This window comes from Ictalurus punctatus, chromosome 19, assembly GCF_001660625.3.
Source record: "Ictalurus punctatus breed USDA103 chromosome 19, Coco_2.0, whole genome shotgun sequence".
NCBI lineage: Eukaryota > Metazoa > Chordata > Actinopteri > Siluriformes > Ictaluridae > Ictalurus > Ictalurus punctatus.
Window position 1 is genome coordinate 6018012 of NC_030434.2, and position 20653 is coordinate 6038664.

Genomic DNA, 20653 nt, shown 5'->3' on the forward strand with positions numbered 1-20653 from the left:
AACACAACACTTTAAATGCTGTAATTCATACAGTGCTGTTTATCTTTATGTGACGAATAGTGACATGAATGCCTTAAAAAAACTAATATGTACTTTTTGAACTACTTCTCAATTTATTTGTCTTTTCTTTCCAGTAAAAAAACTGCATTAAGTCTGTTCCTTTCTCTTACTCATGACATCACCAGTGTTCAATTAAATGAATGCAAAAAAGGCCTCTGTTATTTATATTTGAAAAGGTCACTGCATTAAGTTTCTATTTATTTCTAAAGATGCACGATGTAAAAGGCTATTTTTCCCCGCTATGGGCTATCGGCCGATAGTTTATAAACATCCGATGATCAGGGCCGATTACATCCTGTCAATCAAAAGAGGGCGGGAAAACACATCGATTTCATGCTGTGATTAAAGATGTCTCTTGTGTGGAATGATGACAAAATTGAAGTTGGTAATCTCTGCACCGCTAAGCACTGCTCAAGCTGAAATAAAAGGCCAGTACACCGTTAAAAGATTTAAATAAAGATGAGTTGACAAAAATACACTGCACAGAAAAATATATTTGTAGAGTAGTATATTTCATATCCAGTTAATGTTAATATATACATAAAAAAATTATATTATATATTACCAGTTTGATTTTCAGTGATGATGTAGAAATGGTTTTGTTTGTGGTGAGTGAATGTGAGACTAGCAGGAGGTTTTTTAGAATTCAGTCAATGTTAATATGAATTAATAACATTCAATACGTTAATAATCTTACTTTAATCTTCAGAATTTAGTTCATGTGTTCATGTTCATTAGAGTAATGTGTTTTCTGTTTATGAGACCAGTTACTGTGGAACAACTTGTTGAAATGGACGGAATAAAGTTTTTATTGGCATTTGTAACAGAATTGTGGAATTATTTATTATTATTTTAAAGAAGGTATAAAAGGCAGAACTATCGGTATCGGCCGATATCACTCTGAATAATCGGTTATCGGTATCGGCTGAAAAATTTAGTATCAGTGCATCTCTACTTATTACCTACCTAAACTATACATGGATAAAACAGACATTCATGAGTTATGACTAAAGGTTCACCAGTGAGCATCACATTATACTTTCTAAGGCCACTGATCTCAACTCATGACCAAATATTATCCGTTGTGATGTATGTTTGTGTCAGCGACAGTAATATCGGCCAAACATCATCCAGCATAAAACCAGCTTAATACGGTATGAATTTAGTTCTTACCACCTCAATGTGCACAATGAAACTGTTCAGTTCTACAACGTTTGATCTGTTGAAAGAAATATTAAAAATGATTGACTGAATAATTGATTGGAACATAAGAAGCTCCATAGCAGCACCTGAGGTGTTAGTTTATACAGAATTAGAGCTCGGCTAAAATGCCCAAACTCCACGGCCTGACAAACACAGGCTTAATATTTATAAGTGACTTTAATTTTAAAGCATTTAAAACGGCTTATTATTTAGCTGAATCAAAAACATTTAAATTGAATAGACAAGCAAAATATTATCATGTACAATTGACTAAAAGTCAAGTAAATCTTTTTCAATGTAGTTGGAAAAGGATAAAATGAATTATTTTGGTCATGACAGTATTTTAAATGTACAAGTTGTGTTTGTGGTTACTTTCCATGTTCAGTAGAGGAAATGGTGCCATTACACAGTAGCTTCTCCTTATCACACATCCAAACTGTATCATCCTGGTGAAAATCCCATCTGCATCTACTCTGTGCATTGATGCCTTTAACCTGCTCCTCTGTATTCTATAGCCTAAGGACCTCAGTCTTCCCATGACTAACCTAAATAGCATGTATTAATAGCAGTACTGATGTACAGGATGCAGTAATAACAGAGTGTAAATGACTATGTTTATTAAAAATATTGGGACAATAAAGCCATCCCTACACCTACCACTAACTGATAAACACATTATTATTAAACAGTCATTAGGCACATTATTTCCACTTTTCATATATTTTCTAAATTTTTATTGAAAATAAATGCCTTTCCGATCTGATATGTGATGGGAAAGGGGAGAAGAGCGAGTTCAGCAAAAGGCGGATTCCAACTCGCATCAAAAGCTACATTCAGGGACCACACTCTCTACAGCCTTCTCCACTGTAGACGTTAAGGGGTGTTCGTCTTTTTTAATCTTGTGTGGCCCAACCAGATATTGCTCTCTATTTTCAGCTATGTAAAAAAAGGAAAATAAAAAGAAAAAAGCATTTTTTATTCCCTTCGCTTGGGCCCCAAGTGGCCATTGGCCCCTGGGGCCGTGTCCATAATGCCCATTGGATAATCTGTCCCAGCCCTGATCTGAAACAAACTGTGCATAAGACACCAGCTGACTAGTAATGAGTAATGTTAACTAACTAGAAAGAGAACATGCAATCTGTCTTCATGGGAATGTTTAAAACACAAAATACTGCATCAGGGCAATAATATTTCAGTTCATCCAAGTGAAAGTGCAGCACAAATCTGTCAGTAGTTCCAAAAACTGCCTCACAATGACCACCGAGTGTCTAGTTAGTGAAAAAAATGTATTAATTAAATGTAAAGGGTGAAAAGTTTAGGATGGGCAAGACATTTTATTTAGGCACGCTCTCAATTAGTCAAAAAACAGTCTACAGTGTACACATGAAAAAAGATTCCACTACTGACCTGCCTAAAATAGATGAGAGAGGTAAGAATATAAAAAGATGCACAACAGAAAGAAGGTGTTTGTACTCATATACACTCATTCCCAGGTGAGTCTCCTCAAAAAGGTGTACTCTAAAATTGCTGAGTTAAACAGAACCCAGTTTGGGTCGATTCTGAAATCCAGCGCTGGGTACAATGTGGACCGACTCAGTCTGGACTGTTTTATCTCAGCAAGGTTGGGTTATGATGATGACTCAGCATGCTGGGGTGATTTATATTTTTACTTTTCTCTACAAAAACACCCAGTGTAACAATATATTTGGTTGGCATTTATGTTGAAAATTATTTTGCTATAAAATTCCTGTTAAATACTCATTAAACTCCTCAGATGCCAATCCTGTCAGGTGAGAAATCCACCAATGTCTTGAAACTGTTCCTGTCCATTTTAGCTCTCTCTTCCACTGACTGGGTTCAGCTTGAGTTCATGTGCTTTTTCACCTGCTGTTCTAAATAATCCCTCTTTTTTTTTTTTTTTTTTTTTTTTTTATGAGATTGAGGTCCGGGGAATTTTATCCAGGGGTCAGAGGTCGTTATACACTGTGTAGAATTGTGTGCAGTCTGATTTACTGTGCACGGTGAACGCACACTTCTCACGTCTCTGAGTCTGTTTAATGTGTTATAATTAAATGAGTAATGTGTTTATAAAAGTGTTCTCATTCCCCAACAGTGAAATGCAGGAACTCAGAACACAGATGTTCACCACACCCTGAATATAAAAGAAAAACATGTGAATTAATAACCACAAACTGGACTGTGGTACTTCATGATCAACATGTAATCATCTCTGCTCCAAGAGAAACATCATCATCTCCTGTTTATAATCAATCATTCATCATGGGCAGCTTCCCCAATCAATAACGACACAATCATAAACAAAATATTGCACTGCCTTTCAACATTTTAACATTAGTCTACATAGACTACAACAGGAAGTGAGGAAATGTGCAGATTCACCCTGTGAAGTGTCGTAGTTACATAAGCAGACAGAGACCAAGAGGTTTATTGTGCTTAACTGGTAACATGTACAGGCCTAGCAGTTCAAACTTAGCTTTAAAAAAAAAATAATGGTAACATTTCTTAGATGATGTTAAATCTACTGAAAAAATACTGAAATTAAGACAAAATATTGTTTCAGAAGAAACCGATAAATCACACAAACTGTTTCAGCTAAATATTCCTTTAAATCTATTAGGAGAACCATTATAACTGTTGGATTATTATTTGGTTGTGGTGATATTTAAAATTATTTTATTCAACTGATGATTTTAACAGAAGAAATAGTCAGAATGGACCACTGCCCCATCAGATTTTTATTAAATAAATTCATTCAGAAAGTCTTCAGATTTTGAGTGAAAAAGGAAACCAGACCTACTCTAATTCCTGTGATTAAAGATGACGTGTACAGACACAGCCATCATTTTGTTTTTATCACAGTTAAAATAACTTTGTTTTGGCGTTGCCCCATGCACTCCTCAACCAACTGCAGTTCTGTTCTTCATCTCTCAGATGAGTCCAATCTCCACTCTGACAGCGTGCTCCAGTGTTAACACAAACTGAAACACATTTCATCTTATTATATCCTCTGATTACAGTGTACGAGAGTCAGGGGGAAAAGACATGGTGTGGAGTCTGTTTCAGAGAAGGTAAACTCTTTATTGAACTAGTCTGTTACACGGATACACACCACGCAGAACTGTTACTGAGCAACGTCACTCAATGCAGCTTCTTAAAGTATTGCTGGCTTTAAAAGTAATGAGTCAGGTTTTGTAGGTTTTGTTTATCTCTATTTTAATGCACATGTATCTAAGTGTAAGTAAATTTATTTATTTATTAAAACATAAATTATTCTGGAGGGAAATCATTTAAATTAGCAGTTATTAAACCCCTGCTTAAAAAAACCTGACCTTGACCCCAATATCAAATCTCCCCTTCACCTCCAAGATATTAGAAAAGGTTGTAACACAGCAGGAACGTCACTCAATGCAGCTTCTTAAAGAGATGATCTTACCACAGTGTCTCCACTTTACAGTGAGGATTCTCCAGTACAGCACAGAGACTCTTCACTCCTGAGTCTCCTAGTTTATTCCCAGTCAGATCCAGTGTTTTCACAGTCAGATGCAGTTCTCTCAGATTGGAGGTTTCTGAGCTGAGTGCTGAGACCAGTGCTGACCAACTTCTCATTCCAAGTGAATCACACCTGATACTGAAGGAAATAAAATACTACATAAGCAAATAGCTTTCAGAGAACCTTCTCATTTTCATAAATGCTAAAAGTACAAACTCCAGTTAGACAATATGCTTAAAGAGACACTCCAGCCAACATCTAAATTTTAACCATGAATACATCTGCTGTAAACATCACCAGGGCTGTTTCTTCCTATACACTATGTACTAAATTAGGCAAATACACAAAAAGAAGAAATAGATCCAAAAGCAGTCAAAAAATATATATATTATTAATGAATTAGTTTGTGTCAATTTGTACACTTTATTGCTTCCACTTCTTAATGTAATTAAAATGGATAATAGATAATAGATAACTACAGCTAACTAGCTAGTATCTAGAGTAGGGTTTACACTCATCCTGTATTATATGGGATTGTCCTGTATTGAAAAATATAATTATTGAGTTAATACAGGATGTGATTTGCTCCGTATTCTCGTACACATCGTTTCATACATACACTAAGTCTCCACAGTGGTGAGAAACATAATAGTGAATAAAATGAAAACAATTTCACAAGAAATAGCAGGAAGAGAAAGTACATGTGTAGTGTGAGCTTGCATGTCAATGTCATTGTTGCCCTCATTACGGAAACTCAGTCACTCGGTTCTTAAAAACTTCAACACAAATTCCCAGTGAAACACAAGAGTCTGTGGAGGTTCAGGTGTGAGACGGGATACAGTCCTGTCCCTGACAATGAATACAACTCAAACTGTACAGTTTAATGTGGAGCAGGCGGCAGGTGATGATCATGTCCGAGCATCTAAAGAGCAGAGTGAAATCACTTAGTTCCTTTTACCTCAGACTTCCCATGAGGAGGATATGGCATGTCGCTCTTATTTAATACATTTTTAACTGATGTACTGAGTTTTCCTGAATACAATAAACTGAAAAAATCACCATAAAAGAAAGGCTCTTAGTCTATCTAGTAACAGGGGCACTCTCAATGCTGAGTTAGTAATCAGGTGAACGTGGTCTGGGAAGTGGGTCATGTGACTTATCATGTGGTGGAGTTTGTAGTTCGTTGTGCTGCTGGGAAATGGAATTCAGTGTAGGTGTTTGGTTGTGGTGTGGAATTCTGGGAGTTGTTATGAAAGCAGGTGACACAAGAATCATTTTCAGGTGCTATTAGTAAATATTATGGGGCACTGTCACTGTTAGCACCAAGCTGCTAGCTGCCACTGTAGGGCACTAGAGCAAGACCCTTATCTCCACTGCTCCAGGGGCACTGTATCATGGCTGACTCTGCGCTCTGACCCTACCTTCCTAACAAGCTGGGATATGTGAAGAAAAGAATTTCACTGTGCTGTAATGTACACTAATCAGTCATAGCTTTAAAAGTACTGACATCATAATATTATGATGACATCATGTTGTCACTACGTGATTACATTATTATGCCGGCATTACGATGAAGCTGATCCGAGCGTGAATATTGGTGTAATAGTACAAGTGAACTAAAAATGCCAAAGCGAAAAGCTAATCGTGTTCCAGCTAAAGTTACACCTACAGTGAACACAGGTACATCTAAAACAGTGAAAAAAAAAAAAAAAAAAGATAACATACACAGTTACACAGGCCAGAGCGAGGATTCCAGATAGTTACAGCAGTGAAAGTTCAGGCGATGTTGAAACTGAAACCGAAACTGACAGAGACGCAAACTCTCCTGATTCAGACGCTGATCCGTCTTCATCTTCAGCATCAACCAGTGCGACTGACACTGAGGGGTCTGGAGTCATAAGGGGACCATCTCTGTGCATTCGTGAAAACACTACCTGCTGGTGTGATTATCACCGGAAACTTGACTTTAGGCGCTAAAATGCATTTATTTATTTATTATTTATAAAGGCATTGACCACGATGCTCGTACGGTACTTCTAAATGAGTATAAGGATTTTAGCGAGCATTTTTTCGTCATTTCTCTAGTTAAGAATTGTGCTCTAAGATTAGTAAAAACACTGAACTGCTTCATTTTCAAAGTAATATTACACAAATACATTATTATAAGTTGTTTCAAGGCCTAAAAATGTTAAAATTAAAATGGTGAATTTGGCCCAGGAACTCAGGGTTGGCGTGCTGTTTCTCTGGGGAATATAGGGTTATGGGACATAATACTGTGGGAACTTAGGGGTAAGAGGGTTAAATCAAATATTTGTGACATAAATGATAATCATTTTAATGAGCTTAAATGAGAGTTGAGAAGAAAGTGTGCTGCTTATCAGAAACAGGGAAAAGCAGAGATCATCTTGTTCAGACAAAAGCAGCAGAATGAAGTCAGAGATAGCAGGCTGTCACAAGGAGACCAGGTGTTCATTTACAATCACTCTCATGCACTCATTTGTGATATTTTGTAGACTCCGTCTGACTCCCTGTCTTCTACCTTCACATGAATTTTAAATCAACACACTTTACTGAACACGAAACAGCATTAAAGTCAATTGTTAGAAAAATCAGATTAAATGGAATATAGTGACATTTCTAAAACTGATTTTATTTCCTAACCTGGTGATCTGATATTTATTGGAACTAAAGAGACATGTACAAAAGAGGTTAAATTAATAGTCTTTTATTTTTTCACAATTTATCTAAAAAGGTCATGACTCACCACAGTGTCTGTAGTTTGTAATGTTCATCATCTTTAAGAGCAGAGAGACACTTCACTCCTGAGTCTCCTACATTATTACAGGACAAATCCAGGTCTCTCAGGTGTGAGGGGTTTGATCTCAGAGCTGAAGTCAGAGCAGCACAGCCTTCATCTGATACACCACAATCACTCAATCTGTAGAGAGACACAATGACACACTCTTCACTCTCTCATCTTAAGCAGAGGAACAACAGCACTGACTTTCCTCTGGTTGTAGACAGTTTCTCTCATTGTGGACTGAGTAACACACACTAGATCTTTAGAAATGTTTTAGTAACTTTTCCTCGCTTCACACATCTCAAAAAAATCTCTTTTTTAATCAGCGTTCACATAAACAGATCTTTCTTGAGAAGATCAGACTGTCTGTAATCAGAAGATTAGAACATATTTTATTATTAATGATTTAAAATATGATCTTACCCCAGTATCTCCAGTTTACAGAGAGGATTCTCTAGTACAGCAGGGAGACTCTTCACTCCTGAGTCTCCTACATTATCATCAGACAGATTCAGTTCTCTCAGGTGTGAGGGGTTTGATCTCAGAGCTGAAGTCAGAGCAGCACAGCCTTCATCTGAGACACCACAATTATACAACCTGTAGACACAATGACACACTCTCAATCAACAGATTTTTATCTTGGTTTAAGCATTACTTTAAAGATGATGTGTTTGTAAAATGATTTTATTATTCAGAATGGCATGAGGATTTAATATATTTAATATATTAATAATTATTTCCCTCATCAAAATGTAAATCAATTTATAAAATTTTTGACATGCGTTTTTCTGGATTTTCTTGTTGTTATTCTGTCTCTCACTGTTCAAATAAATCTACCATTAAAATTATAGACTGATCATTTCTTTGTCAGTGGGCAAACGCACAAAATCAGCAGGGGATCAAATACTTCTTTCCCTCACTGTATGAAGGGTAAAGTGAGTTAGTAAAAAGAAAACAATTAGCATTGTTGGCTAGTTTATTACTGTATGTTACCGTGCTGCAAAACTGTAATGTATATTTAAAAGAAAACATGGCTGTTGGATAATAAACGGGTTTTAATTTGTTGTTTTTTCTCTCTCCAGAAACTGGTATTATTAATTAATGTATTAATGTAATGAGGTCACAGGTGTGTGTTTTTAGAGTAATTTACAATGGCTTTGAACACAGCCCAGCCAATCAGAATCAAGGATCAGAAGTATCTGTTTTAAAATAAAAGATAAACGTTATCTTGATTATCTGCGAAACTGCTAATAAATCCTCTCCTAATGTAAAACTCCTGCTGATTTAGTGGACGTGTGTGAGTTGGCTTAACTGCACCTCCTACACTCCAAGACTCTTCTTTCCTACTTTCATTCTGTATATATGAGAGTATCAGATACACAGCACAGAATGAGTTCTCTGTCTCTCTCACACACAAACGCTATCCTCAGAACTTATCACTAACTCAGTATTATATAAAAACACATCCTTTGGAATCAGATTATATGACATGTAACAGTATTTGTATAAACACTATTATATGTTTTAAATGTCAAAAATAATATAATTTGCAATTATACTATACTATAAATCACATCCTTGGGTTTATTAAATGGATTTTACACAATACATTGTTGTATTCACTTGAGAGAATTTTCCCCACCATAAAGAAACTGCTGTAGATAAAACTCTCCCATCCACTCTGTACTAGTCACAAAACTAAAGATATCCTTCTTAAAATACTATTGTGCATCCCAGCTGAGTCTCTGAATGTAGAAAATGTGCTTTACACAACTTTGAAACCATTTAATTCAAAGAGCACAGAAAAGTACTACCTACATATCCTCAGAGCTTCTAACTGATGCTTCACCATAAATATGACTAATAAATGAAGCTCCGCCTCCATGAGCTCACATGTGTGTTGTGATTGGCCAGGACTGAGTTCTATTAGGGACTGGCTCCTTTACTTTTTCTGAGTATTAGTGATGGGAAGTCTGGATCATTTTAACGACTCGGATGTTTGAATCCTGTTCAGCAAAATGAACGAATATTTTTCGAGTCATTTTGTTCATTTCAGCAGAATATAATTAAAATATTACATGTTCAATTCCCCAACACATCTAGTACTTATGGAAATGTTGATCACATTTGTAATAAAAAATAAACTATAGGCTAATGCAGCCAAGGCCGAATTATGAGAAATGATTAATTAATAGTTTATCTGGGTCTTCAGGCTATGCAGTCTGTTAGTTCACCTCACTTCCTGATCCGAATCGTTCTTTATTTTGTCACGTCACATTTGTCACGTCTCTTCCCCGGAAACACAAATGATTATTTCACCTCTCGAGTCTTCTGCTTCATTCGTTTATCACGTGATTGGCCCATAGTCTGAATGGAAAGGGGATGTGAAGTGATGAACGAACGACTCGAACCCGAAGACTCGAGAGGTGAACTAATCATGTCTGCTTCTATAGGATATAAAGTGTAATCAATGTGTGTAACTACAAAATTTACTAATGTCTGGATATGTTAATCAGGTATAGTCTGGTATGTTTACCCAACAGTTAAGAATTACTTGTGGGAAGCATTATCTAAATTCATAGTACACTTGTTGATCGAGTTATAAGTGTGTATTGAGTTAGAAGAATTCTGTGTCTTACTAAACAGTAGGCCTAATTGTTTTCTGTGTCAATCCGTACCTCTGAACAGCAGGCATAATCTAAAACTATAAAACACTTCTAACAAGTGGTATTCTAAGTGTGTACATTAAGTGCTTTGTGTTTGTCTAAAGCAGCTTCACTCTATGACAGTAAATTAAGAACCTTGTGTTTGTCTAAAGCAGCTTCACTCTATGACAGTAAATTAAGAACCTTGTGTTTGTCTAAAGCAGCTTCACTCTATGACAGTAAATTAAGAACCTTGTGTTTGTCTAAAGCAGCTTCACTCTATGACAGTAAATTAAGAACCATGTGTTTGTCTAAAGCAGCTTCACTTTGTGGCAATAAAAAATCAATTAGACACATTCCACAACTGGGTTTCTAAACAAAGCCCTCTAAGCTTCCAAGTCAGTGTCAAAAGAAAAGATAAGAATTCCAGGAGGAAAAATACCCAGATGAGACTATAGGGTAAATTATGTGACAAAGTAAAAAACCTGGTCTGTAAAACTTTTAAAGAAAATACAACTGACTACGCATGCGCCACAAATATAAGGCATCAAATGGACATGAATAATTAGTTAAGGCAATGGAGATTGGTTTGTTTCTAGAACGAAAAGGTGAATGCCCCGCCTAGGGATAATTTTACTGCTTCAGAGAGGTATATAAAGACATGTTTGTGCATGTACAATTCAGACCCTCCGCAGATTGTCTCACTTTATTGTTTCAGTAAAGTTAAGTTACTTTTTGACATCTACAAACTCTCTGTCTGTGAAGTTTTTTGACTTAGGCTGGAAATATTGTTTTCCACTACATTTCCTGTACAGAACCTATGGGGATGTTACAGCGCATGCGCGGTCAAAAATGACCGAATCACTCTCTGACTCAACTCGTTGTTCCCGAGTCATATTAAAGATTCATTCACAATGACCAAATCGTTCATGAACACATCACTACTGTGTATCGGATGTTTTTTTCTGAATCGCTCAGTGTTCGTTTTGAATTTGAAGCTGCTTGAATTTTTGAAAACTTGAATTTGCACATTTTCCCCCAAGCATTACAAATTGAGGTTCAGGTTCTGCTGACTCTGATTTCACTCCACACAACACCTGTTTACTGCCTTTAAACACACCATGACTTCTGCTTCCAGACCGCTAAATGTGACCAAATATATTTTAAAAACACATAATGTTTGTTCCACACTGATAAATCTATATTAGCCAAACATTCTGAATGTTTAATTAATGAGAAACTGAAGAGAGGAAGTTGAAAGGACTATATAGTACATACACCATAAAAACCTGTTTTACAGGTAAGGTCACACCTGCACCTCACGCGCTGCAGATTTCCTACAGCTGACTTTAAACGAGTTTTATTTACAATATATCATCATTCTTCTTATATAGTCGTTTATACAAAAAAAAAAAAAACAATAAAGCACTCACTCTCAGTCAACAGTCCTTGTTGTGTGACATTAAAAACACCGTTTCTGCCTTAAAGATTTGTTTTAACTTCTCCAACCGCTCCACAAAATGTAGTTGAGTCTGAGGGAGAAATGCTTTCACTTTAGGAAGGAGGATTCATTACAGGTGATGAGTTGTTCGGGAATGACTCGACTCTTTGAGCCGGATCTTTTTGCTGAGAATTCATTAGTATTATGTTTTCATGATTCTCTAATGCATTTAATCACATACAGTACAACATACTATCAGTAATTTATCCTCTCTGTACTGCACTTACATAGGAAAGAGACTGCGGTAAAGTTAGTTTCACTTTCACATATTCACATTTCTGTCTTCAGTAGCTTTAGTAACTCAAAAAGGATAAAATATCCATCCATTCATCCATTTTCTGTACTGCTCACCCTTACTGAGAACCTAGATGGGGTGCCAATCCATCGCAGGACACAATCACACCCATTCATACACTACGGACACTTTTTTGGTTAGAACATGTTAATTATTGTTATTCACAACAAAACAATCAGCTAGACCTTTTTAGTAAATGATGCCGTTTAAAATCGGGAGAATTCATTGTTTATTAATTTAAATTATTACTGACGTTTACATAATTTTTATTTGCAGGAAAATATGCACCAGCTACAAGGTACACTCTTTACTTACATGTACACTCTTTACAATAAAATACTGGCATCAAGACTTCCAGCTGTATGCCGTCATTTTTAGTATTGTTGTACAAGATGCAGTAATAAAATAGAGTGTGAATAACTAAACATATAAAAATTATTGGGACAATAAAGCCCTCCCTACACCTACCCCTAACCGATAAACACATTATTTAACAGTCGTTAGGTAGGTGTACTTTATTTCCACTTTTTAAATATTTTCTTCATTTTTATTGAAAATAAAAAATTCTGATCTGATATTTGATGGGAAAAGGGAGTAGAACGAGTTCGGCAAAAGGTGGATTCCAACTCGGGTCAAAAGCTACATTCAGGCACCACACTCTCTACAGCCTTCTCCACTGTCGATGTTAAGTAGGGTTCGTCTATTTTAATCTTGTGTGGCCCAACCAGACATCGCCCTCTATTTTCAGCAATGTTAAAAAAAGGAAAAGAAAAGAAATTTAAAAAAAAACAATAACATTTTTTGTTCCCCTGGCTTGGACCCCAAGTGCGCAATGGCCCATAATGCCCATTGAATTATCCGGCCCAGAACATCAGTGATGTTTTGGGGCTATACACACATATAGTGTGTTGCAGGAATGCTGCAGGGATGACGTACTTTGTAGATCAACCTGGAAGTTATCATCACCCTGATTCCCTCGACAAAAATCCCTATAGAATTGTTCCATTGACTTTTGGATTACTGCAGAAAATAAACTCTGTGACTAGCAAAAGTTTATGATTCTTACACGTTTTGTTCTTCAAGATATCTTCACAAATGAACACAATCCCCAAAAGATTTCATAATGTAATTGGTTTATGTTGATACTATGTAAAATGATCACACTCATATATATATATATATATATATATATATATATATATATATATATATATATATATATATATATATATATACATGCAGTGGCAATAAAAAGTATGTGAACCTTTTGGAATTTCATGGTTTTCTGCATAAATTTGTCAAAAAATGTGATCTGATCTTCATCTAAGTCAAGGGTATTGACAAATATAATCTGTCTAAAATAATAACACAAAATAAATTCTGATCGTTTATGTCTTTATTGAGAACAACCAAAAAAACCTCATAGTGCTTGTGGAAAAAGTATGTGAACCCTTGAGTTAATGACCTCAAAAAAGCTAATTGGAGTCAGATTTTAGCCACCTGGAGTCTCGTTAAGAAAATGAGTTCGGAGGTGTGGACTACAGCTACTTTGACTGATAAAAACCCCTCAAACTTTTGGAGTTTGCTCTGCACAAGAAGCACATGCTTTTGTGAGCCATGCCTCACCAAAGAGAGCTTTCACAGGATCTACAATCAAGAATTGTTGATTTACATAAAGCTGGCAAGGGTCACAAGGTGATTTCAAAGACTTTAGAAATTCACCCGTCTACAGTTAGGCCAACATTCTACAAATGGAGACACTTTTGGACTGTTGCTACTACCAAGAATTGGGCGCACAGTCAAAATGACACCAAGAGCACAATGAAGACTCATCAATGAGGTAAAGAAACAACCCTGAATGACAGCCAAAGATTTGAAGGCATCATTGGAACTGGCTAACATCTCTGTTCATGAGTCTACAATACGTAAAACATTGAACAAGCAGGGTATCTATGGCAGGACACCACGAAGGAAGCCACTGCTTAATAAAAAGAACATTGCTGCATGCCTGAAGTTTGCAAAAGAGCACACTGACACTCCACAGTGGTATTGGCAAAATGTTTTGTGGACCGATGAAACTAAGATTGAACTATTTGATAAAACCACACAGCACTACCTCTGGCATAGAAAAGGCACAGCATATCATCATGAAAACATCATCCCAACTGTAAAGTATGGTTTAGGAAACATCATGATTTGGGCCTGCTTTGCTGCATCAGGGCCTGGCCAGCTTGCAATCGTTGAGGGGAAGATGAATTCCCAAGTATATCAGACAATTCTTCAGGACAATGTGAGAATGTCTGTACGTCAGCTGAAACTGTGTAGAAGTTGGGTGATGCAACAGGACAACGATCAAAAACACCGGAGCAAGTCCACCACAGAATGGCTTCAGAAAAACAAAATCCGCCTTTTGAAGTGGCCAAGTCAGAGCCCAGACCTCAACCCAATAAAGATGCTATGGAATTACTTGAAGAGAGCCATACACATGAGACGTCCAAAGAATATGACAGAGCTAAAGCAGTTCTGCCAGGAAGAATGGGCTAAAATTCCTCCTGAACGATTAGCAGGTCTGATCCACAGCTACAGGAAGCAACTGGTTGAGGTGGGGGGTCAACCAGTTAATTCTAAGGGTTCACTTACTTCAAGTCAAGTATCTAGGCTTCCTTCTTTCCAAAGGACAATGACGGCTCTCTTATGATCGTATAACTGTGGCCAAAACATCTCAGCTATCTGTAACCAAACAAGCAGTTCTAGCTCCTGACTGCTCTTATTATGACAAGCAGCTGAAGGCCGTGGTGGAACATTCTGATCCTCTATTGTCACCTGTCACACACACCCAAGACTGTGGCGGCCTTTGAACATCTCAAAACGGCATCTGTTCAGCACCTGCATTGGGGCTGCCCGATTAAAACAAACATTTGTCTCTACACCCGTGAACACACAGGTGTGTGCTGATACACCTCTCATATACACATACTGTCTTCACTTGTGTCCCTGGGTCCAACATATACATGGACTGGACACAAAGTTGGTGTTATTTTTTTTTTGTTAATATATTCCTATGTTCTATGTTTATGGCCGGAGTATTGGCTAATGGTAATGATTTTGTTTGTGAACAAGGATGTATTGACCCTAATGGTGACCTTTTTTTTTTTTTTTTTTCTGAATTCTGTACCTATCAGGCTTAGAGTTATCTTCTTTTTATATTGTCCTGCATTTCACTAGGACTAAAGAGTACAATGTTGGAAACTCTCTATTCTTTATTTCCTCAGATATGTATAAGTATGTTTAGGTTATAGTTTGATTTCTGTCTCATGGACTTTACAGAACTTGTCTGTTGTGTACGTGCCAGTTAAAATGTTACCATAGGAACTTCCTCTTTTCTGTGTCAGGTGAACCATACCATCAGACCATACATGTTCAAGAAAGCTGTACATTCTTGTATTGCCTAAAATGTTTTTCATGTATGTGGCCAGACAGTTCAACTGCCATATTATTTCACATAGCAGTACCCCTATGCACGGCTATTTGTACCTATAAAAGCTTCTGTAATTCTACGAATAAATCGGACGTCTCTTTGAACTGCTCTGGTTGCCAGTGTGTTCATTTATACTCTCCGGTGGCGTATACGCTCTGTGATAACCCACATGCGCTAGTTTTTCTTTAGAGTAAATGAAGCAGAGGCAAGAAAGGCTGATGGAGGAAAAGTGAAGATAAAGCTGTTATTTGCTTTATCCTTACTATATATATATAGTGTGAGAGAGAGAGAGAGAACGTATTAATGCAGTAATGAGACAGAAAAGCAGGAGTTGTGCCGAAAAAATTACCCTGTCGCGGGAACGCGCCTATGAAGATAATCTTCTGCCTCTCAGGGGCAAATAATAATATTGCCACAAATATGGGTCCAACAATAAGTGAAACAGGGTTTTCATAAGTATTGATGTTTATTTCTTTGATCTGACCAAATTGGAAAGAAAAATTTTACATAAAGTATTTTATGGAAATGATAAATGAGCCCCACTGAACACATATTCATTCCAGTCTACACAACACATGAGGGACAGAGTTTTACAGTTTGTGATGCAAATTTATTTCCTCCACTTGATGCATGTATACTGTGTCTTAATTTCTCAGAGAATCTTGTTGCCATATTGATTGATTGTGATAAAGAGCCACACACACAAAGCCATTTATTTTTGTGTCCCACCCCCAATTTGCAGCAGGAACAGACTGTGAGAAAATATAGTGTTTAGAACGTTTAGAAACAACATTGTGCAGGTTCCCGAAAGACATTTTGTAGTTTCACACACTGCAGAGGGTAAAGAGTGGGAGCAGAAAGGTTATTGGTGCTATGTTGAAACCCTCTCTCTCTCTCTCTCTCTCTCTCTCTCTCTCTCTCTCTCTCTCTCTCTCTCTCTCTCTCTCTCTCTCTCTCTCTCTCTCTGTGTGTGTTTTCCACAGAGAAGCTGGGAGAAGCAAACCTTGTTCTTTCATTTGTACAATGTTTACTTGTTTTCACCTACAACCTATACTTTTTCATGTATACATGAACTCAATTCAATTCAATTCAATTTTATTTGTATAGTGCTTTTTACAATAGACATTGTCTCAAAGCAGCTTTACAGAAATATCAACATGGTATACAGATATTAAAGGTGTGAATTTATCCCAACTGAGCAAGCCACTGAGTGGCGACGGTGGCAAGGAAAAACTCCCTAAGATGTTTTAAGAGGAAGAAACCTTGAGAGGAACCCGACTCAGAAGGGAACCCATCCTCATCTGGGTAACAACAGTTAGTGTGAAAAAGTTCATTATGGATTTATATGAAGTCTGTATGGCGTTAGGAGCAGCCGTAGTCCCAGCAGTCTGGAATTAAAGAAGATTTGAGCTCCATCCAGAGGCAGAAAGGATCTGGATCTCTAGTATCTCCATAAATTCGTGTGGGGCTCGGCGAAAGGAGAGAGGGAGAAAAAAGATAATTATGACTGTGAAGTAGTAGAACAGAATCTAGTCAGGGTAGGCTTGAGTAAACAAATACGTTTTAAGCCTAGACTTAAACACTGAGACTGTGTCTGAGTCCCGAACACTAATAGGAAGACTGTTCCATAACTGTGGGGCTCTATAAGATAAAGCTCTTCCCCCTGCTGTAGCCTTCACTATTCAAGGTACCGTCAAATAGCCTGCATCTTTTGATCTAAGTAGGCGTGGCGGATCAAATAAAACCAAAAGGTCGCTTAGATATTGTGGCGCGAGACCATTTAGTGCTTTATAGGTTAATAAAAGTATTTTATAGTTAATGCGAGATTTTACTGGGAGCCAATACAGTATTGATAATATCGGTGTGATATGGTCGTATCTTCTGGTTCTAGTTAGGACTCTAGCAGCTGCATTCTGGACTAACTGGAGCTTATTTATATTCCTACTGGAACATACAGACAGTAAGGCATTACAGTAATCTAATCTAGAGGTGACGAATGCATGAACTAGTATTTCCGCATCATGTAGTGACAATATGTTTCTTATTTTAGAAATATTTCTGAGATGAAAGAAGGCTATCCTAGTAATATTATCTACATGAGCATCAAATGATAGGCTGGAGTCAATAATCACTCCAAGGTCTTTAACTGCTGCACATGATGAAACAGAAAGACCATCCAGAGTAACCATGTGATCAGAAAGATTATGTCTAGCTACACGTGGGCCTAATAAAAGTATTTCTGTTTTATCGGAATTAAGTAGAAGGAAGTTAGTTAACAACAGCTGGTAATATTATTAAACATGAGGTGTAGTATACCCAGATAAAGGCAGCTGTTGTTGACACATTATCAGAATCAATGTCTCTTGTTTTATCACAAAACATATCTAACATACCGATATAAATATATAAAAAATCTTTACATACTTCTCAGCAGAGCATGTGGAAAGGAAGAAAGATCTGACTGATAAAAGCAGAATTATTTTCTTTAAACAACAGCATGCTCACAAACAATATATACAGAATAAAATGTATATTTTTATTGTGTACTGCTTTTTTCAGGATACACATCCATTTGAGCTACTCAGCACGGACCTGATAGGTAAGCTGTACATGTGTGATGGTGGACACAGTACAGAACATGTGTCATGGTGACTAAATGACCACAAGCCTATCTTCTCTGTACCAAAACAGTAGTTGAGGTGGTTGAATGCATAATTAAATTTACCCATCAGTTTGAGTTTCTGAAAAAAGGATACTGACAGATCAAGGCACAGAGTTTGTGAATTCAGTACTTTTGCTAAAATGTTGCTAAAATATTTTAGTTGTGTTTTGATTACAAACACATGGTTTCAATTACAAACATGGTTTCCTGTTAGAAACATCTTCACCTTCACTTAAAGAATTTATTTCAAAACCATATTGAAAATATTGGCATAATGGATATTATGATATGTTCTTTATATTAACAGATAAACAAGAATGTATGTGCCAAGTTAGAAATTAAAAGGAGCCATTGTTCACCTTACCTCCCTCAAACCAATGGACTGGTAGAGAGGATGAACAGTACCATACAAAGATGAGGCAAATGGTTGATTTAACATGAACTCATTATATACTTAATTTACATTATTGTCAGATGTACCAAATGATCTTTAATTTACAGCAGCAAATGCAAGTGGGACCATAAATATATCTTTTTGGGAGATGCCCATTGTCAGTTAAAATGAATATTTTTTTAGAGCTCTTGTCATATCACAGCAAACCAGTGACTACATTTCCCATCCCGCACTGCGGCCTACAAACCACCATGGCCTGCAATTCCCAGAACACTCACATTCATTCAAATCATGCACACCTGCATCCAATCTCACACTCTCACTCCACAGTATAAAGAGACCGTTTTCAACCGATGTCTTTGTGAAGTCTTATGCGCAGTTGCTTAGTCTCTGTCATATTTCCAGGGCTTATATTGTGTTTGCAGTTCTGGTTATTGACTTTGTTTACTCTGTTGACCTTGATTCTCTGCCTTGCCTAGTTTAGCCTGTTTGCCTGATCATTTGACCCTAGCCTGCCTTGTATTTTGATTTCTGCCTGACCCTTTGCACTTCTTGTTGTTTGATTAAACTGCCATACAGTGAGGGAAAAAAGTATTTGATCTTTCTGATTGAGAGGGGGTCAAATACTTATTTCCCTCATTAAAATGCAAATCAATTTATAACATTTTTGACATGCGTTTTTCTGGATTTTTTTGTTGTTATTCTGTCTCTCACTGTTCAAATACAACTACCATTAAAATTATACAATGATCATTTCTTTGTCAGTGGGCAAACGTACAAAATCAGCAGGGGATCAAATACTTTTTTCCCTCACTGTACCTGCACTTGCTTCCGTCTCAGCCTCTATTATGTGGTAGCTCTCAGCAAGCTGGTAGCAAAAAAATGAAAATTGGGACGAGTACTTGGCTGCGGTCATGTTTAGGTTGTGGACCAAAAAACAAATAACAACTCAGTTCTCCCGATTCTTTGTGAGGTTTTGGTGAGAGGCTCGGTACCCAACAGACGTGCCAGAACACTTCATGGTTAGTAAACTCATGTCTAAATATAATTTTAGGTGTATCGATACAGTGTTGAAAACATGGAATGAAAGAATGTAAAAACATGTTCACAGGTAGACAGTGTTGAGGTTGCTGTGGCTGAAAGGACATAAAGCTCCTTAATCAAATTAAGGATATTGCTCATTGGCAATGTCATCAGGCAGCAGGAGAGTACAGGAAGGTCAATAGGCCCCGTCTCAGCAGTCACCTCACTAGCTCCAACACATGCACACACTTCAGTTGATAAATTAGGTAGTATGATAGATTTTTTTTTGAATAGTAATTTGTACAAAATGAACAAAATCTTGTACTATAATATTGATGTTAATAATGTTGTATAATACAGCCTACTGTATTTTTTCAGATGTGCAGGAGGCTTGGGCAGGGAAAGGCGTGCATGTACTATTTTCCAAAGTGGGCCTCTACAAACTTTTTTTATTGGGATACTGAAAAGACTGATCCCAACAAAGAGCTTGAGGCTGAGGTATCCCTTTTTCATTAACGTATGAAATTATCACTTTCCACTGCCTAATACAAAGACCTTAAGTCATTCAAGGAAATTCAGTAACACTACAACAATGCAGTTGATAGTATTACAGTAAAACTGCCCCTGTCTAATTCAAGCCCAGTTCGTAGTTGGGGTGCTGTCTAAAATGTAAATAAATGTCAATAAAAATAGAATGCAATGATTGCAAATCTCATGTACACATGTTATTCACAATAGAACATCAAACACATATCAAATGTTTAAGATGTAAGACATCTCAGCCTTTATTTTGGACACTACTGTGTACAGCTCATTGTCACTTATTGTACTGAACAACCATAAACCTGTGACAGAGAATTCATGCATTCTGTGAAAACTGTCCTCTGACCGACACCCAGTAAGTTAACTATGACAGGATTGACAGTTGGATGTCTAGAAATGACTTCAACCTTTCTTACAGCATTCCATCACTCCTGCAGCTACTTCTAACTCAATACGTGATGTTTCAGTTTCCATCTGTTCTCACACCAATGTGTGGAGCTGCCAAAGAGCATTTAGTGTAACATCTGGAACATAAATT

At 36.9% G+C, this 20653-nt stretch overlaps 1 protein-coding gene across 1 annotated transcript in view; it reads right to left on the reverse strand.

Annotated features, from left to right (window-relative positions):
* LOC108261104 (ribonuclease inhibitor-like) overlaps positions 1 to 10269 on the reverse strand; it is a 90303-nt gene extending 80034 nt beyond the window's left edge. The window contains exons 1-3 of the mRNA XM_053688514.1: positions 10253 to 10269; positions 7998 to 8171; positions 7539 to 7712 (exon numbers count right to left, since the gene is read on the reverse strand). Coding sequence (XP_053544489.1) covers positions 7539 to 7712; positions 7998 to 8171; positions 10253 to 10269 — 365 coding nt within the window. The remainder of the gene's footprint in view (positions 1 to 7538; positions 7713 to 7997; positions 8172 to 10252) is intronic.
* Between the last annotated feature and the right edge of the window lie 10384 nt (positions 10270 to 20653).